The sequence below is a fragment of the Taudactylus pleione genome, unplaced genomic scaffold (assembly GCF_031769625.1).
Source record: "Taudactylus pleione unplaced genomic scaffold, aTauple2 ptg002645l, whole genome shotgun sequence".
Lineage (NCBI taxonomy): Eukaryota > Metazoa > Chordata > Amphibia > Anura > Myobatrachidae > Taudactylus > Taudactylus pleione.
Window position 1 is genome coordinate 85,468 of NW_028287022.1, and position 21,444 is coordinate 106,911.

General features: G+C 48.5%; 1 protein-coding gene across 2 annotated transcripts in view; it reads left to right on the top strand.

Moving 5' to 3' along the window:
• The window catches only part of N4BP1 (NEDD4 binding protein 1), a 41,266-nt gene that overhangs the window by 10,917 nt on the left and 8,905 nt on the right, over nt 1-21,444 (top strand). For both annotated transcript variants that reach the window (XM_088466209.1, XM_088466208.1), the window contains exons 2-5: nt 511-818; nt 7,546-9,035; nt 13,852-13,982; nt 15,221-15,317. In XM_088466209.1, the coding sequence (XP_088322335.1) occupies nt 561-818; nt 7,546-9,035; nt 13,852-13,982; nt 15,221-15,317 (1,976 nt within the window). In that variant the 5' untranslated portion in view covers nt 511-560. The remainder of the gene's footprint in view (nt 1-510; nt 819-7,545; nt 9,036-13,851; nt 13,983-15,220; nt 15,318-21,444) is intronic.

Consider the following 21,444-nt stretch of genomic DNA (forward strand, 5'->3'; position numbering starts at 1 on the left):
TACAGCCCAGGTTTTAAGGCTATCCATCATCAATTTGACTGTGCTCAAGCATGGTTATCCTTAAAACCTGGACTGTAATGGCGGAGTTTGGGAAACTGCCTTAGTCTTCATTTCTGTTCCTGTGTCGTTATCAGTGCATGTATGAAATGTCGACGTGTGTAATGGCGACTTTTAACATGTCGACAACAGAATGTCGCAGTACAGTGTTTTGCATATTTTGGCTTCTAAATATATATAGCATATAAATAGCACAAAAATGTACTGTTGACATTTTGGTGTCAACGTATTAAAAGTCAACATAATGAACATGTTGACATTTTAACCATGTTAACATTTGTGAATTCTGACCGGATCCCTGTGCCCCCCATAACACGGAATCTGTAGCCAGTTTTATAAATGGGGAATGAGAAGCCGAATAATAATCTGTATATTAATGCAAAGTCTTTGTGGTACACACTCGTGTTAGAGCATTCTAAATCCATAATATGCTTTTCCCTGTCTTCTTCCCAGGTCCGCAGTGTCCAGCATGACCAGGGTCCCAGACTGAGAGCGCACAAGGCATGGCTAACATCCCTGTACAAATCAAGGCAGAAGATGGGACCCTCTGCAAAGATCTGGTGGACGAGTTCACTGCCCCCGGGGACCAGAGGAGCATGCTGGAGCAGAGCCGCGCCCAGGTGGAGGCTTTCTTCCCGGTCCTGTTTACAGTGCTGGGGTGTTTGGAGAACATCCCCTGCAAGGACCGAGAAGAGAGGAAAAACCCAGGCCGCATCTGGCTGCAACTTAAGGGCAAGAGAGATGCGGTGCTCAAAGCCAAGGTACCATGTCTATTCCCTTCCCCGCATTCAGAGTACAAAGGCATTGTCAGGAATTACGGGCCACATGGGGCCTGGGACTGAAAATGTTCAAGGGCCTATTGTGGGAAGTGGAGAGGGTGTGGCCAGTGTCATGTGGGTGTGGCCAGTGTTGTGTGGGTGTGGCCAGTGCCGTGTGGGATGTATACGCCCCCCACACTATTAGCCCCAATGTTTCTCTACACATGTAAAAGTCTAAAAATACAATGTTAGTTATGGCCGTCCGTGTGGTCGGCCATCATGCTGTCATGACGATGGGCCTAATTTTATGTGAAAGCCTGGGGCTTTAGCTGTATTGGGCCCATTGTTAATGTGGACCAGGCCCCTGCCACTTCATTATTTCATATGTATTTTGGTTTCCCTTGGAGGAAGTCAGTGAAGATTTGCTTAAACCTGTATTGTGAGGTGCACGTTCACATTCCTCTGACAACAGAATTAGGACATAGGGCTCAATCAGTCATCTTAAGTTCTATTTATATTCATAGTTCTGTAGTAAAACACACTTTCCGTCCTTCTAAATATCCTAAGGTATAATAATAAGATTCCGCATCTCCTTTTATGGGTTTGTTTTTTTACCTTTTAGGGCCGGATTCAACTAGCCGGGAAATCGTCCGATTTTCGCATACGCCCTCCCGTTTTCACCAGAAAACAGGTGAAAGTGGGTAGGTGCGATAAAAAGAAACAGGCGAAAATAGGTAAAAAAGTCAGGATATGCAGGGTATTACGTCTGTACCCTAAAGAAATGGCGGACGCACATCGGAAATTCATTTAGAAATGTATTATTCAACATAATAAAAGTATTTAGGGTACTTAAATTGCTTCGGTTGGCGGTAATTTGCGTATGTGAAAACAAAAATGGTAAGCAATGATAGAAAGCAATTTTTTTCCAGGAAAATACTGTTCCACGTTAAAATGGGTGCAAGTATTTTTTCGTGTCTTAAAAGCGCACTTTTAAAACACCTTAAAAACACGCGTGCTGCTACCATGTGCAATGTTTAAAACACTTGACACATCCATATAGCCCCCCCGAAATACCAGACCCAAAACGTTAAACCCATTTTCAGTGTTTGGTTTTTTTTAACCCAAAATTTGAAGGTTTTTCGCCAAATTACGAAAAACTTATGGGGTAATTTATCATTAGAGAGAGGTTGTCCAAAGGGTTCTGAAAAAAATCCCCACATTTTTAGTCAAAAATAGTGATTTTCCTTGTTTTTTTTTTTTGTTCTTTTATTTAAAAAAAACAACTTTTTGCCTGTTTCTCACTATTCCATTATCGCATATGTGATTATGTGCCGCGAAAACGGAACCTATCGCACCTAATTGATTTCGGCCTTTAGTCGTAGTTCTGTTTTATCTCCAGAGATGGGAAATCTCCATGTGTTCATGTGTAGAAGACAGGCTGGCTCGCATCACTATGGGGGGGTGGGGGAATTCAATTAGCGCCACAACGGGACATTCAATCAGCGGGGCACCCTCTGGGGGCTAATGCGCGGGGTAAACTTCACAGCTAATTGAATTCCCCTCATATCTTGTTTTCTTGAAAATATATATTTTGTACAAGTGGAGCTGAACGGCTTCATCCTCGATCGATCCGGAACACAGCCAGAGTTGGCGTGATTGGCCATGTCCATACACACTGACCAATGACGGCCATCGGTGGAGAGGGCTTTAAGAGATGAGCTGATTAGATTGGATGCTTCTCCCACACATGCAGAAATATGTGGCTAGCTGCTGAAGCCAACTCTGGGCAGCTCTGCTGGAGTCTAGCCCCCAATCTTTCCATTAAGGTTTCTGAGATACACTTTATAGTAGATCATATCTATCCTGCGCTGGGTGGGAAGAGGTCCACAGAGAGAATTTTTGGACCTCCGTCCCATACATACAAAAAAACCAAAACAAAATTGTGGATGTAATGTATGTATGGGGGGGGGGGGGTTTGGGATTTTTGCACGTCGTCCTGTACCACAGTAATGTAATTTCACAGAGTGGGGACTTTAGTTTCCATTACTTGATCATACAACTTGCAGCGTGCCCAGAAGGTTCTGTATTATGTCATAGGTCCATATATATTTTTACACTGACACCATTTTTTTTATATTTTAGCTGTTTACTAAAACATATTTACGTTACAATACATAATGAATATGGTTTCAAAGTGCAGACTACCAGCTTTAATTTGAGGGTATTCACATCCAAATTGGAGGAAGGGTTTAGGAATTACAGCTGTATAATATGTAGCCCCCTCTTTTTCAAGGGACCAAAAGTAATTGGGCAGTGACTCAGTAGCTGCCTCATGGACAGGTCGGGCTGTTCCTTCTTTACTGCGTTATCAGTAAAGCAGGCAAGACGTTTGGGGCTGATGCGAAGTGTGGCATTTGCATTCTGTTGCTGTGAACCCACAACATGCAGTCAAAGAAGCTCTCGATGCAAGTGACACCGGCCGTCCTCGCACTGCAAAACCATCCAGCCAAGTACAGAGCCCTCTCCGGGAGATAGGCATATCATTATCCAGGTCTACCATACAGAGAAGACTTCACACTGCAAAACCATCCAGCCAAGTGCAGAGCCCTCTCCGGAAGCTAGGCATATCATTATCCAGGTCTACCATACAGAGAAGACTTCACACTGCAAAACCATCCAGCCAAGTGCAGAGCCTTCTCCGGGAGCTAGGCATATCATTATCCAGGTCTACCATACAGAGAAGACTTCACAATAACAGAGGGTTCCCCCCGAGGTGCAAACCATTCATTAGCCTCTATAATAGAAAGGAAGATTAGACTTTGCCAGAAAACATCTAAGAAGCCAGCCCAGTACTGGGACAGCATTCTATAGACAGATGGGGCTAAGATCAACCTGTACCAGAGTGATGGGAAGAACAAAGTATGGAGAAGGCTGGGAATGGCTCCTGATCTGTAACACACGGTGGGGTGGGGGCAGTATGATGGCATGGGAATGGCTGACTATAGGAAGCATACCCCATCATGTGTAACACACGGTGGGGACAGGATGATGGTATGGGAATGGCTGACTATAGGAAGCATACCCCATCATGTGTAACACACGTTGGGGACAGGATGATGGTATGGGAATGGCTGACTATAGGAAGCATACCCCATCATGTGTAACACATGGTGGGGCGGGGGCAGTATGATGGCATGGGAATGGCTGACTATAGGAAGCATACCCCATCAGGTGTAACACACGGTGGGGACAGTATGATGGCATGGGAATGGCTGACTATAGGAAGCATACCCCATCAGGTGTAACACACGGTGGGGGCAGTATGATGGCATGGGAATGGCTGACTATAGGCAGCATACCCCATCATGTGTAACACACGGTGGGGGCAGTATGATGGCATGGGAATGGCTCCTGATCTGTAACACACGGTGGGGGCAGTATGATGGCATGGGAATGGCTGACTATAGGAAGCATACCCCATCATGTGTAACACTTGGTGGGGGCAGTATGATGGCATGGGAATGGCTGACTATAGGAAGCATACCCCATCATGTGTAACACTTGGTGGGGGCAGTATGATGGCATGGGAATGGCTCCTGATCTGTAACACACAGTGGGGGCAGTATGATGGCATGGGAATGGCTGACTATAGGCAACATACCCCATCATGTGTAACACACGGTGGGGGCATTATGATGGCATGGGAATGCAGGGCTCCCAGTGGCACTGGTCACTAGTGTTAGTGATGATATGACAGAAGCAGCCGGATGTTATATATAGGGATATACTGCCTGCTCACATTCTGCCAAATTCAGCTAAGTTGATTGACCGGCGCATTACACAGTACAGAGGGACAATGACCCAAATCATACTGCAAACGCAACCCAGGAGATTATTAGTGCAAATAGGAGGAATATTCTGCAATGGCCGAGTCATGATCTCATCCCGATCACTATGCATTTCACTTGCTGAAGACACAACCAAAGGCAGAAAGACCCAGGAACAAGCAACAACTGAAGACAGCTGCAGTACAGGTTGAGTCTCCCATATCCAAAATGCTGGGGCCAGAAGTATCTTGGATATGGGATTTTGGAATATTTGCATACAGTACCATAATGAGATTTCTGGGGGATGGGACCCAAATCTAAACACAATATGCAATTAAGCTTCGTATACACCTTTTCAACACAGCCTGAATGTCATTTTATACAATATTTTACATTTTGTGCCTTAAAGTTTGTGTACATTGAACCATCAGAAAGCAAAGGTGTCACTATCTCAATCGTGCTTAAAAAATTCCATATTTCGGAATATTCCGTATTTTGCAATATTTGGATATGGGAGACTCAACCTGTATTAGAAAGCAGGAAACCCAGCATTTGGTGATGTCCATGGCTGCAAAGGGTTCCCAACAAAGTAGTAAAAATTTATATTACATTTACGATTATTTTAATGTATTCATTATGATAATGGGCAGCACAGAAGGTGTAATGGTTAGCATTACTGCCTCACAGCGCTCCGGTGTTCTCCCAAAACTCCAAAAATATACTGCTGGGTAATCTGGCACCCAGCAAAAATGACCCCTAGTGTGTATGTGTGTCAGAAGGTATGCAGCGGGGAAGGGGGGGGGGGGGGGGGGTTAGGTTTAGGTACCTAGAGGGGGGTTAGGCACTAGGGAGGTGAGGTTAGGGTTAGGCATCCCTAAAGGAGGGTTGGGGGGGGGGGTTTAGGTTAGATAGTACTTACCTTTAGCGCAGTCGGGATCTTCACTGGTGCCGGTCTTCCGGCGTCGGGATTTGAACCGCCGGACATGCTTTTGGCTGTAAACCATACGATCCCTGTTATGCCCCCCTAAAGGAGGGTTAGGGTTGGGGGGAAGGGGGATTAGGTTAGATAGTACTTACCTTTTGCGCAGTCGGGATCTTCACTGGTGCCGGTCTTCCGGCGTCGGGATTTGAACCGCCGGACATGCTTTTGGCGGTAAATCATACGATCCCTGTTATGCCCCCCTAAAGGAGGGTTAGGGTTGGGGGGAAGGGGGGTTAGGTTAGATAGTACTTACCTTTTGCGCAGTCGGGATCTTCACTGGTGCCGGTCTTCCGTCGTCGGGATTTGAACCGCCGGACAAGCTTTTGGCGGTAAATCATACGATCCCTGTTATGCACCCCTAAAGGAGGGTTATGGTTGGCGGGAAGGGGGGTTAGGTTAGATAGTACTTACCTTTTGCGCAGTCGGGGTCTTCACTGGTGCCGGTCTTCCGGCGTCGGGATTTGAACCGCCGGACATGCTTCCGGCGGTAAATCATACGATCCCTGTCAGAATGTGGTAGGGAACATTGGGCCTGATGCATTACTGATTGCTATTACTACGCACGTCGGGATGCTGCGACAATATGCTAATGACTGCAATCGCAAAGCTAGTATAGAGACGCCCACGCCAGCCTAGAGACGTCTTCTCCCGATTTCGCACATCCGTAATGCCTTGCAGTCCTGCGTATACATCGAGTAACATCGGCCCCTCGCGCACCATTACAACAGGTCTGACCTTACTCAGAAATTGCTAACCTCGTCGCACGCAGTGAGTACACAAGCTACGTATGACATCGCAGTGGCTAATTTATGCTCGCTTAAGTAACGGCGTTCAAACGGACAGGCACGCTTGTTTTTCTCCCACCACTCCCCCGTCACCACCCCCCAAACGCTGACCTGACGTCACTCGCTCTGCGATGACTTTGTATCTGCGTAGGAGATCGCAGTGCTAACTCACGCACACGGCGGTGCACACGCAGTACACCCTGTCGACCGATCTGCTTGTGATCCATGATGAATCGGGCGCATAGACTGTAAGCTCCACTGGGGCAGGGACTGATGTGAATGTCCAAATATTCTCTGTAAAGCGCTGAGTAATGTGTGTGCGCTATATACATAACTGGTAATAATAACAATACATTCGTCCAGTTACATAGGAGCCCCTGAAAAGAGGGACTGTGTATAGAAATGGTTGCAATTCCTAAACGTACCATGTGATATTTTCGTTCAACCCCTTGAATTAAAGCTGAAAGTCTGCACTTCAATTCTCCAAAGTGTAATTTCAAATCCGTCGCGGTGGCGTACAGAGCCAAAATGATGACATTTGTAGTGATCACTCTAGCCCCAGCGGCAGGCAGGGCGACGGAGCCAGAGAGGGCACCTTTGCGCGCACGCCATCGGCGCGCATGCGTCCAAGAAGGGGGCGTGGCCATTGAAAGGGGGAGTGTCTATAAGATGAGTCCCACTTTCGTCACTCTTGGGGGCGTGCCCGGCACTTACGGACACGCCGGGCAGCCCCTAAGCGCTGCAGACAGGGAGAATAGATGCCAGGCGCATGTGCCCAGCATCTATTCTGCAGCGGTGACAGGGTCACCGCACATTTCTCCACCCGCGGGACACTGCGACCTGCGAATGAAGACGGCACCCGCAGGCTGTGAGGGCAGGGCGCTTTTTGCCCTCCAGAAGGAGGGCAGTACGCCGCACCCCGCTAAAACGGCCTAGTGGGAACGCTACATTTGTGTCTGTGTCCAAATATATACGGACCCAACTGCATATAACACGCACCCATTCCGTGCACTACACAGGTGACAAATACAAGATAAGTCCTCGCACATGAGTCCTTTGCTCACAAAAGTCTGACCTTGACCTAAGTCATTATCTGTGGATGAACGTGCCTCTCTGACCCTCTTTCTCTGTTGCAGGAGTACATTAAAGGCCTCTGTGAACCAGAGATGGAGGAAAAGGAACCGTACCCTAAAGAGATGCATTGCATCTTTGCCGGTGCCAAGAACGTATTCCTCAGCCGCCTCATCATGGACACTAGCGCCAACATCACCGTGTTGGAAATTGGGATCCTTAGCATTAAAGGAGGAACAGAACCGGTCGTCATGGCTCAGAGTCACATCCAGCAGTTTGTCCGGCTTTTCCGAAACAATGAAAGTTTACCCCAGGAGAGGGAACCAGAGGTGAAACGGAAGTTTAAACTTTTCGTGGAAGTCCACGCTGATTATTATACAATGGATTTATTATTACTACCCAGTGCCCTAAAGGAGGAGTTGTTGAGCCTTGTGTCAAATGACCACAGTACGTCGGTACAGGATGATCTGGACCGTGAGATAAGCCTGGTAAATGCCAGGGCTAAAGACCAACCTCAAAACGAACAGGACTCTGAGCAGACTAGAAAGAGCAGATGGACCCCTGTGACGGAGCTGACAGATCAGTTGGACACCGTGTTTTCTGGTGTTCCAGAAACCAAGCCGAGCGCTTCGTGCGTTTCGCATTCCCAGCCGGACAGATCGTCTTCAAAAAGAAGAAACTCTGAGAACGAGGACCGATGTCCGAAGAAACAGTTCTCGGTGGAATGTATACAGGTAGATGGTCCGGTCATCAAATGTGCCGATGCGTCTCATATTCCGATTATTGACTTGCTTTCTGATTCCAGCAGCATGGACGATTCAGTCATTCTTCTAGATGATGAAGACACTGTGAGCCAGGAAACTGAGTACAAAATTCTGGTGAACTTTTTTAAGACTATGGGATATTCCCAAGGTGTGGTGGAAAAAGTTATTGGTGAACTAGGACAATCAGAGGAACCATTGAGGCTACTCGAGGAAATAGAAAAAGAAAACAAGAAGGCGTGTGCTACCTTGAGCCAACCAGTGAACAGCACCAGGGTTCATCAAATGACTAAAGACCCTCCCGTACACAAAACAGAGTCTCAACCACAGCAGGAGGTCACCATAGAACCGAATGTCGGTCTTGCGCACTCCAACAATGGACCTCTTTCAAAGCCTTGTTCAAAGATGACCAATCACATAGGTAGCAAGGGAATGACGTCTCAAAGACTGGAGGCTGAAAGGGCCTTATCAAAAAATGTAAGTTTTATACCAAGAGGTACATCGACCCCTCTGAAGAGTAAACACGTGATATCCGAAAACCCTGGACCTTCGACCTTTCTTCCGGTGGTTAATCTTACAAAGCAGGCCCCTGACAAATCCACAACCTCAGGTTATATAGTGAAACCCACACTCCCTGCACTCTGTGGAAGGCCAGCAGTACATGAACCACCTGTAACAGGAGTACAAATATTTCTTAATGCCATTAAAACTCCGTACCGCCTCGAACTAAAGAACGAGCCCGGAAGAGGAGATCTTAAGCACATCATTATCGATGGAAGCAATGTCGCTATGAGGTCAGTATAGTTCTGATTATTGCATATTGAAAACAGTGTCAGGTGATTGTACCTCCTGCGACGTGTGGAGGAAAGGCCTCACCTGCCTCGTACGCTCTACTGAGCCTCTGCCAGGAAATACACGTAGCTGACAGTGGAAACTCGATGCCTCTGAGTCAAAATAGAAGATAAATGAGGAGGTGGCTTGTGGCATAATGCAGAAACTGTGAAATAGCGAAAGCAAAACTAAATACAGACTGAAACGTTATGGTATATAAATAGGTAATGATTTATTTATGCCCCAGCCGTGAGTTCTGTACAAAACATTACGTCTTGTAACTTGTATAACAAGCTTTTAATGTAACCTTTTGAGGTTATAATAATAATTATTATTTAAATAAATTTATTTTTTTTTACTCTGCAAAGGGTCAGTAAATCCTATATGCACAGCTCTGTCAGTTGAGACCACCTCATCTGGCCAATTTTCAGTCACAGTCACAATGTGGTGGGGGGCAGCCAACAAATCGGAAGGTCCCAGCAACATCACTGCGGCTGACAAAATGGCCGACCCACCAACTCCTAGTGAATTGGTAGGTTACAGCGTCTGGAAAATTGGTTTAGCCCAAAATGGCTGCCACCAGCCGGTGCATTTTAAAGATCCAACGCACACTATGATAGGCCTTGCAGAACAGACGTTCTCAGAAGTAATAATGTACAAGCTGTAAGGGCTTCTACTATATAAAATGAGGGCGTATTTACTTTACCTCCTCCCGCCCATGCTGAAGTTTATGAATGTACATTATGAAATGTCACCGACAGACACCTTAATGTACAGCTGTAATCTGCCGGGCTGGGGATAGTGCTGGAATATACTGTATGTTATATGGATGTTAAGGGAGGAATTGGATTGGCTCGCAAGGCTCCATAGGATGTGGGCTGTGCTGTAACCTGCAAATACGGTACAATCGCCTTCGTTGATTTCACAACTCCTAAGGTGGCAAGCAGAAATCGGCACAAACGCACTCTGGGCCGTATTCAATTAGGAGCGAAAAGTTTGTTTTGGCGATACATTTTCGCCAATGATGTCATTTTCGCCGGTTTCAACTTATCACCGTATTCAATTTTAGCGTATTTTCGTTGGCGCGATAACGCAATGTAATAGGTGAAAAAGTTTCGCCTATGAATACCCGGAGGAAAAAGTGCAGAATTTGGGTTTTGGGGTGCAATGTTTTGGAAACCACCCTGCACCCTTTGGACGCTCCCGCTGATGCTAACTGCTTCAAAAAATGCAATAAAACCCCCACAAAGGACACCCCAAAAAAGCACTTTGAAAAAAATGGGCAGAAATAATCAAAGTGGCGGTACGAATTCAAAAACTAGTGAAATAGCCTTTGGGGGGGGGGGGGGGGTCTGCAAGTACGGGGGAGGTGTATTTTGGATTGCAGGTGTTTGCTGAAAGTGCGTGTTTGGAGCTTTTTTAATGCTTGACTGTACACATTTTATAATATGCTTGCACCCATTTTCATGTACCCCAAATTTGATGGGAATACTTATTTCCACCCAAAAAAGTTGCAAAATGCTATTCACTTGCTGGAAGACGCTAAATAGCACCTATTGAGACCATTTAAAAACCCCAAATACCTTTTAGCAGGGCTATTCGGGGTACCCATAGTGATCCCCCATGTCAGTGCATCTTTTGGGGGGTGTCACGCTAATTTCCCCAAAAATGACAGCACTTTTCAACGATTTCAGATTCGCCGGGTCCCGTTTTCACACATTTGCAATTGAATACGGGGATACGCGGAGACACGTGCGATAACTTTTTAGCCGGCAAAACCTCCGATGATGGCGAAAAGTCCGGCCTCGGACTTTTCGCCCCTAATTGAATACGGCCCTCTGTGTCTGACCGTTTCAACGCTGTTTTCAGGGGCGAGCGTAAATTAGCCATTGGGATCATCTTCGCAGCGTGGGCCCTCTCAGCGTGTCCGGAGAGACACAGTGTTTGAGACAGGTCAGACCTGACTTACAAGCTGCGCGGCTGACCGATCTGCGTTTACGTTCCCGATGTTTACGCTGATGTACGCCATCGGACGGATAAGAGAAGGCAGCAGTGGGCAGCCCTATGCTCGGGGGAAGCTTTGGAAGGCATTAGCATATTTTAGCAACTGCGATCCGTGAGAGAATGCAGCTGCGTTTCACTATCTTGATTCCGTAATACCGATTGCTGCGTCCTGAGACGACATCGATCGCACCATCAAAACTTGCACCAGCCTAACGGCAGACGTAGTTTCTCCGACTGTGGCTCCTATGTCAGCGTCTGCGTACGCAGCGCTTTTACCGACTCGCCTGCAGCATTCCCATAACATGCCCACTCAACGGACCATTTTCGCGTGCATGTCTAGCCAACGCTCAGGAACGATCGTCGCTACTCCACGATATGTATAATACCGCGCATCTGGATCGCAGCTACGCCTTCATGTGTACACTCTGTGTAACACAGGCGCCGTGCAAGTTGTCAGGAGTTTTAGCGCATGCGCAGTTGCAAAAAAATCGCTCAACTACGTGAACATCAGCGCGCGGCTTTGAATCCATTCCGTATTGTAGAACTTCCTATAGATTTACAAATGTGTGAAGTCTTAACGTGTAAAATATTGACGTCATTTCTCTGAGTGCTGCAATCTTTGCTGCGGTTCCTGTATTCTCTTTCAGATGTCGGGGTTTAAATCCCCCTGTGTTACATGGCCTCCTGCCGGGATATTATCACTTTCACTTTGCGTCATGACATTTTTTTACTGTACTTAATGAATTTTTTGTACAGCTGGCAGATGACCTCCGTCCCACTAGTTCTAGGTGAATCCGCAATCTGAAATTCCCAGAAAATAATAGATTTTTACGTGTTTCTCGGTTAGGTTACTGGTGCGTTACACTTGAACTTGTCTCCAGAAACCAGGGGGACTCAGGGCCTGATTCAGAGCCGGACGCTATTTGCGCTCGCTCGTCCAGAAAAAGGGGCTGGCTATTTAAATTGACCGTTCGTTCTTTGCGGTCTGTTGACGCCTCTATGTCTGAGCGAGCGAATGAAATATGCGCTCACTATTTTGTAAAGACGCCCCCCCTGGCCGCTCGCATCATACGTCATCTCCGCTATTTATTAGATTATTCGAATACATCGAAAGGCGTATGAACTGCTCGCAGTGCTTGTGGTTGGATTTTCCTACCGCAATCATGCGAACAGTTCAGGCTAAGAAACAACCAAGTGACGTGGTCAATGAGGCTGCTTTGTTAATTATGCACACCCTTAAAACGCCCGTTTTGGCACGCCTGCGTTCGGATCACCACTCCCCGTTTTCGCACCTTCCCCTGTTCCCACCGACAAAAGCCTCATTCTGTCACTCAAAATAGCAGGCATTCGCTATTTTGCGAGCACACAATTTCCGACCGCAATGACTGGTTCGCGCATGCGTATTACAACCCATACGCATGCGCAGTTGTGCGAACATCGCTCGGAGCGAACGAGCGGCCGCTTACGATCGGCTCTGAATCAGGCCCTCAGTTTCTCTGATCTTTTCATTCAGAGGGCTGAATATTATGGGGACGACGTGTTTCGGAAAATTATGGTAACATCAGAGAGTTGTATCAGTCAGGTGAGACTGAGTCACAAAGCTGCTGTATGAGCAATCGCTCTGTCATAGGACGTTTCACTCAGCGGTGGGGAAGCACTATTGTCCGCAGCGGCCCCTGGGGGTTTGCAGTTGCACAGCAGCCCAAAGATCTTTCTGTGTGGCCCCTTTTTACAGTCCTTCTTCTGACATTCGCTGAATTGTACAGCCCAGCAGTTTCTGCATATGAAAGTGACATCAAACTGAAACTAGGCTCTGACTTTTACACGTGCTAACTGCTTCCTGAATGCAGGCGTTGGGCCTCATTAACAGATGTACGCTGCGCAAATCCTGTTGTGACTGCAATTCCGTATACAGTGGACTTAGCTGGTGTCCTGTACAGAGAAGCCCGCCTCCAGCGTGCCGCTTACGCACGAAAGCGGGAACATCGGTCGCGCATTGTACCTCTGAGCAAACCTATGCTGTCTCAGAATGTCTATTTCGCCTCCCCAGCTGTGAAGGAATTCGCAGAGGCTTACTAGGGCACGCCCAGAAACGATGGCGACACGCCTGCATTCTGCTATTCCCCCCCCCCCTCCCAGTTACCTCCCCCAAACAATGACTACCTGTCACTCACTTTGTATATAAATCCTCTCTGCAACCACCGTTGCTACCCAATTACAGCACGTGCGCAGTAGTAAAAAATCGCTCCCCTGCCTCCAACATTGACTTCCTGTGAATCAGGCCCATTGTCCCCCATCTGAGAGATGATGCAACGGTAGGGACAGCCTAACTCATGGACTATCTATTGTAGTAATATGTCCATTAGATGCGCCCTCCCATGGGAGTCTATGGAAGATGTGGCGCCAATCGCTCGCACAGATAAATAAGAATATCCACTCGGGAGAATGATTTCTGTAGTACATTGACAGGGACGTTGCCCCTCAGGTGTTTATCTTGAGTCACGAGATTCTAGTGACGTTATTTTGACGATGAAGGCGGTGGATGGCGGCATGTGACATCATCCTCCCAATCGGGTGACCATGTATAAAAGCTGACCCGTCACTCTTGAACATTAGGAGGATCCACCGATCTTGTAGGTGGAAGCGACCCTTCATTCAGCATCAATCTGGAGGACACGTGCGTCTGACTCCTCACTTCTGTATAAATTTATGTAACTATCAAACGTATTTTATTTTATTTTTTATTATTATTATTATTATTTCTACTTCCATTAGCCATGGTTTGCAGAGGTTCTTCTCCTGTCGAGGGATTGCAATAGCCGTAGAATATTTCTGGAAAAAAGGTCACCGAAAAATCACCGTCTTTGTTCCGCAGTGGAGGACGAAACGAGATCCCAACATCACAGGTAACAACGAGTTCATATCGTTTTTTCCCAGTGACCTCTCTTGTAGTGAACAATTATCTCACAACCCATAAAACAACGCGATCATTATTTTATTTTGTGGTACATTGTGAATACTTAAAAAATTTGTCACGTATGTTTTTTGCAGTACTAAAAAATTAAGACCGTCCGAGCAGAGGATTTAGGGCCTGATTCAGAGCCGGACGCTCTGACCAGAGCGCTCGCTCTGAATCAGGGCCGGCCTACCTAAAATTGGAGCGGCCTCCTGGCCGCTCGCATAGCTGTGGGTGACCACCCACAGCTTATGCGAGCGGCCAAAAAGATGGTCGCGATGGTCAAGACCATCGCGACCATCAGGCTTGCGACGAGACCCTTGTGGTAGGGTCTCGTCTGCCGTAAGCCCGGAGTGCTTTTGGCTCTATCAGAGCCAAAAGCACTCCCACTGACATCACTGGTGATGTCAGTGGGGCCGGACCAGACGGTAGGCGTTCCCATGGGAACGTCTCTGTCTGGGCAGCCACGCCCACCAAAGGGGAGTGCTGTCAATCACCATCGACAGCACGCCCCCTTTGGTGCGAGACCCCGAGCGACGGCTTCCCCGTCACTCGCCGGGTCTCGCGCATGCGCATGACGGAGCAGCCTCCGTCGTGCGCATGCGCATTTGGGTAACATCGACCCGATTGCGAGCGTACAGCGCTCGCGAGCGGGTCTGAATGAGACCCTTAGTCTTCTTTTCTCTCCACAAACGGTGGACACTTCCTCTCCCATGTCATCTGTGGCTGCTAACCATAACCCATGGCCTTTAGCATCAATAATAATAATAATAGTCTCTTGCAATGAATCATTGAGATGAGACCAGATTTATTATATTACCCGTTCTTTATATAGCACACACATCAGTCACTGCCTGATGGACTTTACAATCTATATTCCCTATCACATGGACACACTAGAATTATTTTATGTCAGCAGCTTAATTAACCTACCAGTATGTTTTTGGAGTGTGGGAGGAAGTCGGAGCCCCCGGAGGAAACGCACGCAAACATGGAGAGAACATGCAAACTCCATACCAAGGGCCATGGCTGGTAATCTAAACCTCAATGCTGTAGGGTAGTGCTGCAAACCACTACACCTAAACCGTGCTGCCCATATGTACAGCTAAGAGAATATAAGGAACAATAAATATGTGGTAGCTGTTGTCATTATCGCGTCCTCCTAACCTGTCCTCTTCTTCCATACAGAACAGTACTTTCTACAGCAGCTGGAAGAGCTTGGCATCTTGTCTTTTACCCCCGCCAGGACTGTACTGGGATCCCGCATTGTATCGCATGATGACAGGTTAGTTACTTTAAGCAGTAAAAAAATTGCATTTCTATTTTTTTTCCTTTGTTTTATAATGCAGATATCATGACCTTTCGTTAACCTCTGTTTGCAAATATAAACCACCTTACAGCAGCCATGTTTTGGTTTCCAATGGTTGGATTGTATATGTAATTGGTGTAATTGCATTCGTATTTCAAATAATGAAGCAAGAGAGCCTGCTCAGGTTATTCTCATTAAATCTATTCGAGCGTCAGAAGCAAATGTGGAATTTTAAGTGTTGTATAAGTACAGTCTGTGTAAATGTGTTTAAAACCTTTTAGTGTTTGTAAGCAAAATCTTTAAATTTCTTTAAAGGGCAAATTAAACCCTTTTATTTGTTGGAACAGCTGTTTATTGGAGAAGTAATTTCTTTTATTTTATTCCCCTCTATCCAAAGTCATTGTCTGGGAGAGCGAAAAACTGTCCCATTCACATCAAGGGGCATATCCAATTGGGAGCTAATCTTGTGTAGTGGCGTTTTTCCTGCAGGTGCAAAATTTAAAAAAAAGATCTGGGCGCACAATTTTTTTTTTTTTTTTTTTTTTAGCACCTTCAGAGTAAGTCCAAACACCCCCTTCTCTCATAATATCTAAATAAGCAATTAGAAGTTTCCGAAAAGCTTAATTAGTCCAATATTTACATGTTTACATATTTACGTGTCATTATTGCTTGTTAAAACCAATAATGACTTCAAATGACCCCATATTCAACTTTTTCGTTAATTTATGCAACCCAAATATAATTAAAGCAATTATTTGAACACATAATTCCTTTATAGATTTTTTTAATAGCCTTAAAATGACCCCAAAATCACCACTTATTTTTTCTACTATACTTGTTTTTTTTAATTTATTTTTTTTCTGTTCGCATCTAAACAAAATGTTTTTTGATCAAAAAATTACCCCCACCACCCCCTCAACCCAAATCACCTTTTTTTTCTTTTCCTCAAGTTTTTTAATTTTTTTTTATTTTATTTCTACGACATTATACAGAAAAAAATCAAAAACAAATGTCTCAATTTATTTTCAGAAGGTTGTTTGCCTATTTTTTTTTTTTTATTTATTCATTTATTTTTTTAAATTTTCACACAGGTGATTTATAAAAAAAAAAAATATTTTTCTACTTCAGGGTCCATAGGGTATCCACAGGATACCTTGGGGTATAGGTGTGACGTCAGTCGCTGGGCACCATAGAGTTAAGCTTTTCAGCCTCCCAGGATGCACTAGGGTCCCCCTCCTATACCCCGCCCCCGAGCCAAGGCACCTCAGTATAGTTTGGTGCCCGGCCGGCGTCGGGTGCACCTGTCGGAGTGGGGGCTAGAAGAACCCCTGAAGCTTTCTTCAGTGCAGCTGTGGCTGCACATCTGGATGTACAGCATGGACAGTCAGTCCTGACGTCCATGCTGTCTTCCCTACACCCCCGCCGGTACCAGAACGCCGGTACCGATCCGGGGATGCTGGTGAGCATCTGGGGTCACAGCTAGCGGTGACCCCAGATGTTCCGGACCATGGCCGGATCCAAGGGGGACAAAGGTAAGCAGCGGGGTCCCGCGGGGGGTCCCCGCTGGTCACATGGTCCTAAGTCCCCAGGCAGGGGGCTCCCTGGGGACTGGCTGCAGCGTGGAGCCAGGCGACCAACCTGCGCTTTCCACTACCCCCTGGGACAGCGGACCGCAGCGGCGTCCCAGGGGTTAAATGCATGCCAGGGGAGCACGCCTTCCCTGTCTCACAGCCGGCGCCTCCCCCGCTGCACACAGCCCTCTCTGCATGCTGCCGACTGGTCCTGTGGCAGCGCTCCTCCCCCAGGCCAGCCTCCTCTCTGCTCCTCGGCGGCCATCTTCTCCAGAACGCATGGTGAACGCTGCTGGAAGCGCTGGACGGAAGCATCGTGGTCTGGGTCACCCCGCATACCTCTCCTCCGCTGTGGCTCAGGTCTGTGTATGCAGCGCTGTGTCCTACCAGGCCCTGTGTCTGTGTAGTTGAGTGATCAGCGCTGTTAGTGCAGGAATTGTTATTTCTCTGCATTGTATGTGACTGTGCTAGCGCTGCCTGTAACTTTTCTTCTCTAAACTGTCAGCTTTATTACTGTCCCTGTTCTTTCTGCTAAAGCCCTTGCGGTGCGGTGCTGCAGGGTGGTCTCTCGCCTATTTAATACTTAATTGGTGAGAGAGGTCACATACGTGGTGCCATCATGTCTGAAAGTGATTTTCCCCTCCGGCTACAGTGTACCACGTGCAAAGTACCGTTAGCGGAGGGGGAGGGTAGCGCGGAGGGCCTTTGCCGGCAGTGTTTGTCCATGGCGCGGCCTATTACAGCACCGGTACAGGAGCCGCCCTAGGCTTGTTTCGCTCAGGCGTTAACAGCTTTAGTGGGCCAGTTAGCTCCGCAGCCCGCGTTTACTCCGATGGGTTTGTCTCAGCAGTCTGTGGTGTCGTCACCCATGCAGGAGTTCCCACAACAATTGGTGGTACCCCACAGTCTCCCTATTTCCCCGCTCCCAGGTTCTCAGGAGCCAGCGTGGGTTAACTCCCTGACGAGTTCTGTACAGCACTTGTCGGATGTGTTGCAAGGGGAGTCTGTGATGCGGCCTCATAAAAGGCCGGTGGCGTCTCTGTCCCCTCCTTATGAGGATGACGAAGGGACGTCTGATGATGGGGAGATTCTGGATCCTTACGATCAGGAACCTCTCCATACTAAGGACGCTGATGCTAAGTCCAAAGTATATATTCCTGGACTTATTCGGGCGGTCCGCACAGCCTTGGTGATTGAGGACGAAGTTCCCCCAGCGGCTAAATCTAAGTATGCCTTTTTCAAAGATGTGAAGGGCGATGCCACAGTCTTTCCTCTTTCGGGTCAGTTGGTGGACCATTTAGAGGAGGCGTGGAAACAACCTGGCAAAAGATACCAGCCGCAGAGATGCCTGGCGGTGGCTTATCCGTTCGCGGATAATTATTTTGCCAAGTGGGAATCCCCTCCACAGGTGGATTCTCACGTGACCCGTCTTGTCCGTAGTGCCACATTGCAGATGCCATCCATGTCCTCCCTTAAGGATGCTACGGACCGCAAGGTAGAAATCTGCCTGAAGTCTGCTTATTCCCTTGCAGGGGGGGCAGCACGGCCGGCTATGGCCATTTGCTGGGTTGCCAGAGCGATGGAGCGCTGGGCGGATTCATTAGAGGCTTCTTTTGAATCCGACTGTCCGGCCGAACAGGCGGAGTTGATTGGCAATCTCCGTGATTCGGCCACCTACATCAACGAGGCGGCTCTAGACATTAGTACTCTGGTGTCTAGAATTTCTTCAGCAGCGGTAGCTGCTCGTCGCACCTTGTGGCTGCGATCCTGGAAGGCGGACGCAGATTCCAAGAAAGGTCTGGAAGCGTTGCCGTTTACCGGAGAAGTTCTCTTCGGTCCGGATCTGGATAAGATTGTGGCCACGCTGGCGGCAGCCAAATCTGCTTGTCTCCCGTCGGCCGCTGCTCCTTCTGGTTCTGGACCATCGTCCTTTCGGTCATCTAGGGCCCAGGGCAGGCCCAAACCACAGTCGTTTCCTCGACAGGCTGGCCCTAAGAAATCGGTCAAGCCCCGGAAGCAGGCATGGAGTACCAGACGTCCGGCCCCCAAGCCAGCAGGCATGGAGTACCTGACGGTCCGGGCCTCCCTTTGGGGGACCCCAGGGTGGGAGGCCGCCTGCTACAGTTCGCCCAGTGTTGGTCGACCACTACGACAGACACTTGGGTTCTGGAGGTGGTTTCCCACGGATACGCCCTCTCCTTCCGGCACAAACCCCCGGCTCGATTCTTCACCACGGGTCTACCATCAGACCGGAACAAGGCTACGGAGCTGCGGAAGGTATTGCACACTATGCTCCAGGCTGGAGTTATAGTGCCTGTTCCATTCTCCCAGAGGGGCCAGGGTTTCTATTCAAATCTATTTTTGGTACAGAAACCCAATGGGTCATATCGTCCGATTCTCAACCTCAAAGCACTCAACAAGTCTTTGCGGGTCCCGAAGTTTCGGATGGAGACCCTACGGTCCATCATTCTAGCGCTGGAACCTGGGGACTACATGGTGTCATTGGACATACAGGACGCTTACCTGCATGTCCCTATTCTTTTGCGCCATCAACAGTTCCTCAGGTTTGCAATCCGCAGCGACCACTTCCAGTTTCGGGCGTTACCTTTTGGCCTGGCAACAGCACCACGTGTTTTCACCAAGGTGATGGCGGTCATGGCGGCTTCTCTGCGGCTGCAGGGAGTCCGCATGTTGCCGTATTTGGACGACCTGTTATTGGTGGCAGGATCTCCAGAGCTCCGGTTACGCCACTTGGACCTGACCATTGCACTGCTGCAACGGCACGGCTGGCTAATCAACTGGCAGAAGTTCACTCTAATCCCGTCTCGGAGGATTCTGCATCTTGGAGCCTTATTGGACTCGGGACAGCAAAGGATCTTCGTGACGGAGGACAAGATCTCTGCTTTACAGTCAAGGGTGCGCAGTTGTCTCCACAGCCGCCGGGTGTCCTTACACTCGGCGATGAGGTTACTGGGCTCCAGTGTGTCGGTGTTCGACATGGTGGAATACGCCCAGTTTCACTCCAGACCTCTGCAGCACCTGATCCTGTCCAAGTGGAACGGGCTGCCTCAGTCTCTGAAGTCCCGGACGATTGTGCTCACCCCGGAGGTTCGCCTGTCCCTTGCGTGGTGGTTACAGATGACCCACCTCAACAAGGGACGTCCGTTCTGGGTTCCAAATTGGGTCCTGTTGACAACGGACGCCAGTCTTCGGGGCTGGGGAGCAGTTTCGGGTCCACATTTGTTCCAGGGCAGGTGGACGCCGACAGAAGCGGAGCTTCCAATAAATATCTTGGAACTCCGTGCGGTCTTCAATGCTCTCCAGCAGGCACAGCGGTTTCTCCAGGGTCGCCCGGTGCAGGTCCAGTCGGACAACGCTACCACCGTGGCCTACATAAACAGGCAAGGAGGAACTCGCAGTCGGGCGGCTCTCGTAGAGGTCTCTCGGATCCTGGTTTGGGCGGAGCGCAATCTTCCGGCCATATCAGCGGTCTTCATGCCGGGAGTGCTAAATTGGGAGGCGGACTTTCTAAGTCGCCAGGACGTTCATCCGGGGGAATGGTCCCTGCACCCGGACGTTTTTCAACTACTGGTGGACAGGTGGGGTCTTCCAGAAATCGACCTCATGGCGTCCCGGCACAACAACAAGTTGCCGGTGTACGGGTCTCGCACAAGAGACGAAGGGGCGTCTCTGGTGGATGCTCTGTCCGTCCGGTGGACGTTCCGGTTCGCATACCTGTTCCCTCCGGTCTCCCTTCTTCCACGGGTAATCCGGAAATTCAAACAGGAAGGAGGGACGCTCCTGTTGATAGCTCCCGCGTGGCCCAGACGGCACTGGTTCTCAGACCTTCAGGGTCTGTCCGTGGACAGTCCTCTGCGGTTGCCGCTACGACCGGACCTTCTGTCTCAGGGTCCTTGCCTTCACCCGGACCTGACTCGGCTGTCTTTGACGGCGTGGCTGTTGAGACGGCCATGCTGAGGTCCCGGGGGTTTTCCAGCTCTGTGGTGCGTACCATGTTACGAGCTCGGAAACCGTCTTCCGCGAGGATATACCATCGCGTGTGGCATACGTTCTTCCAGTGGTGTCGACCGAGAGGTTATGCACCGCGGGAGTTTCGTCTGTCTCGGATTCTCGCCTTCCTGCAAGCGGGACTAGATCATGGGCTTCGCCTTGCTTCTTTGAAGGTACAGGTTTCGGCCCTATCTGTCTGGTTTCACCGTAGGATTGCTACAATCCCGGATGTGCGCACCTTTATGCAGGGTGTTCTCCGCATTCAGCCGCCCTTTGTTCCACCTGTGGCGCCTTGGGATTTGGCTGTGGTCCTGAGGGCTCTCCAAGGACCGCCGTTTGAACCACTGGGCTCAGTGGATCTTAAATGGCTAACAGCTAAGACTGTTTTCCTTCTGGCCATTGCTTCGGCCAGACGTGTTTCTGAGTTAGGGGCTCTTTCTTGTAGACCCCCTTTCTTGGTTTTTCATGGGAACAGGGCAGTGCTCCGCACTCGGCCCGAGTTGTTTCCCAGTTTCATGTTA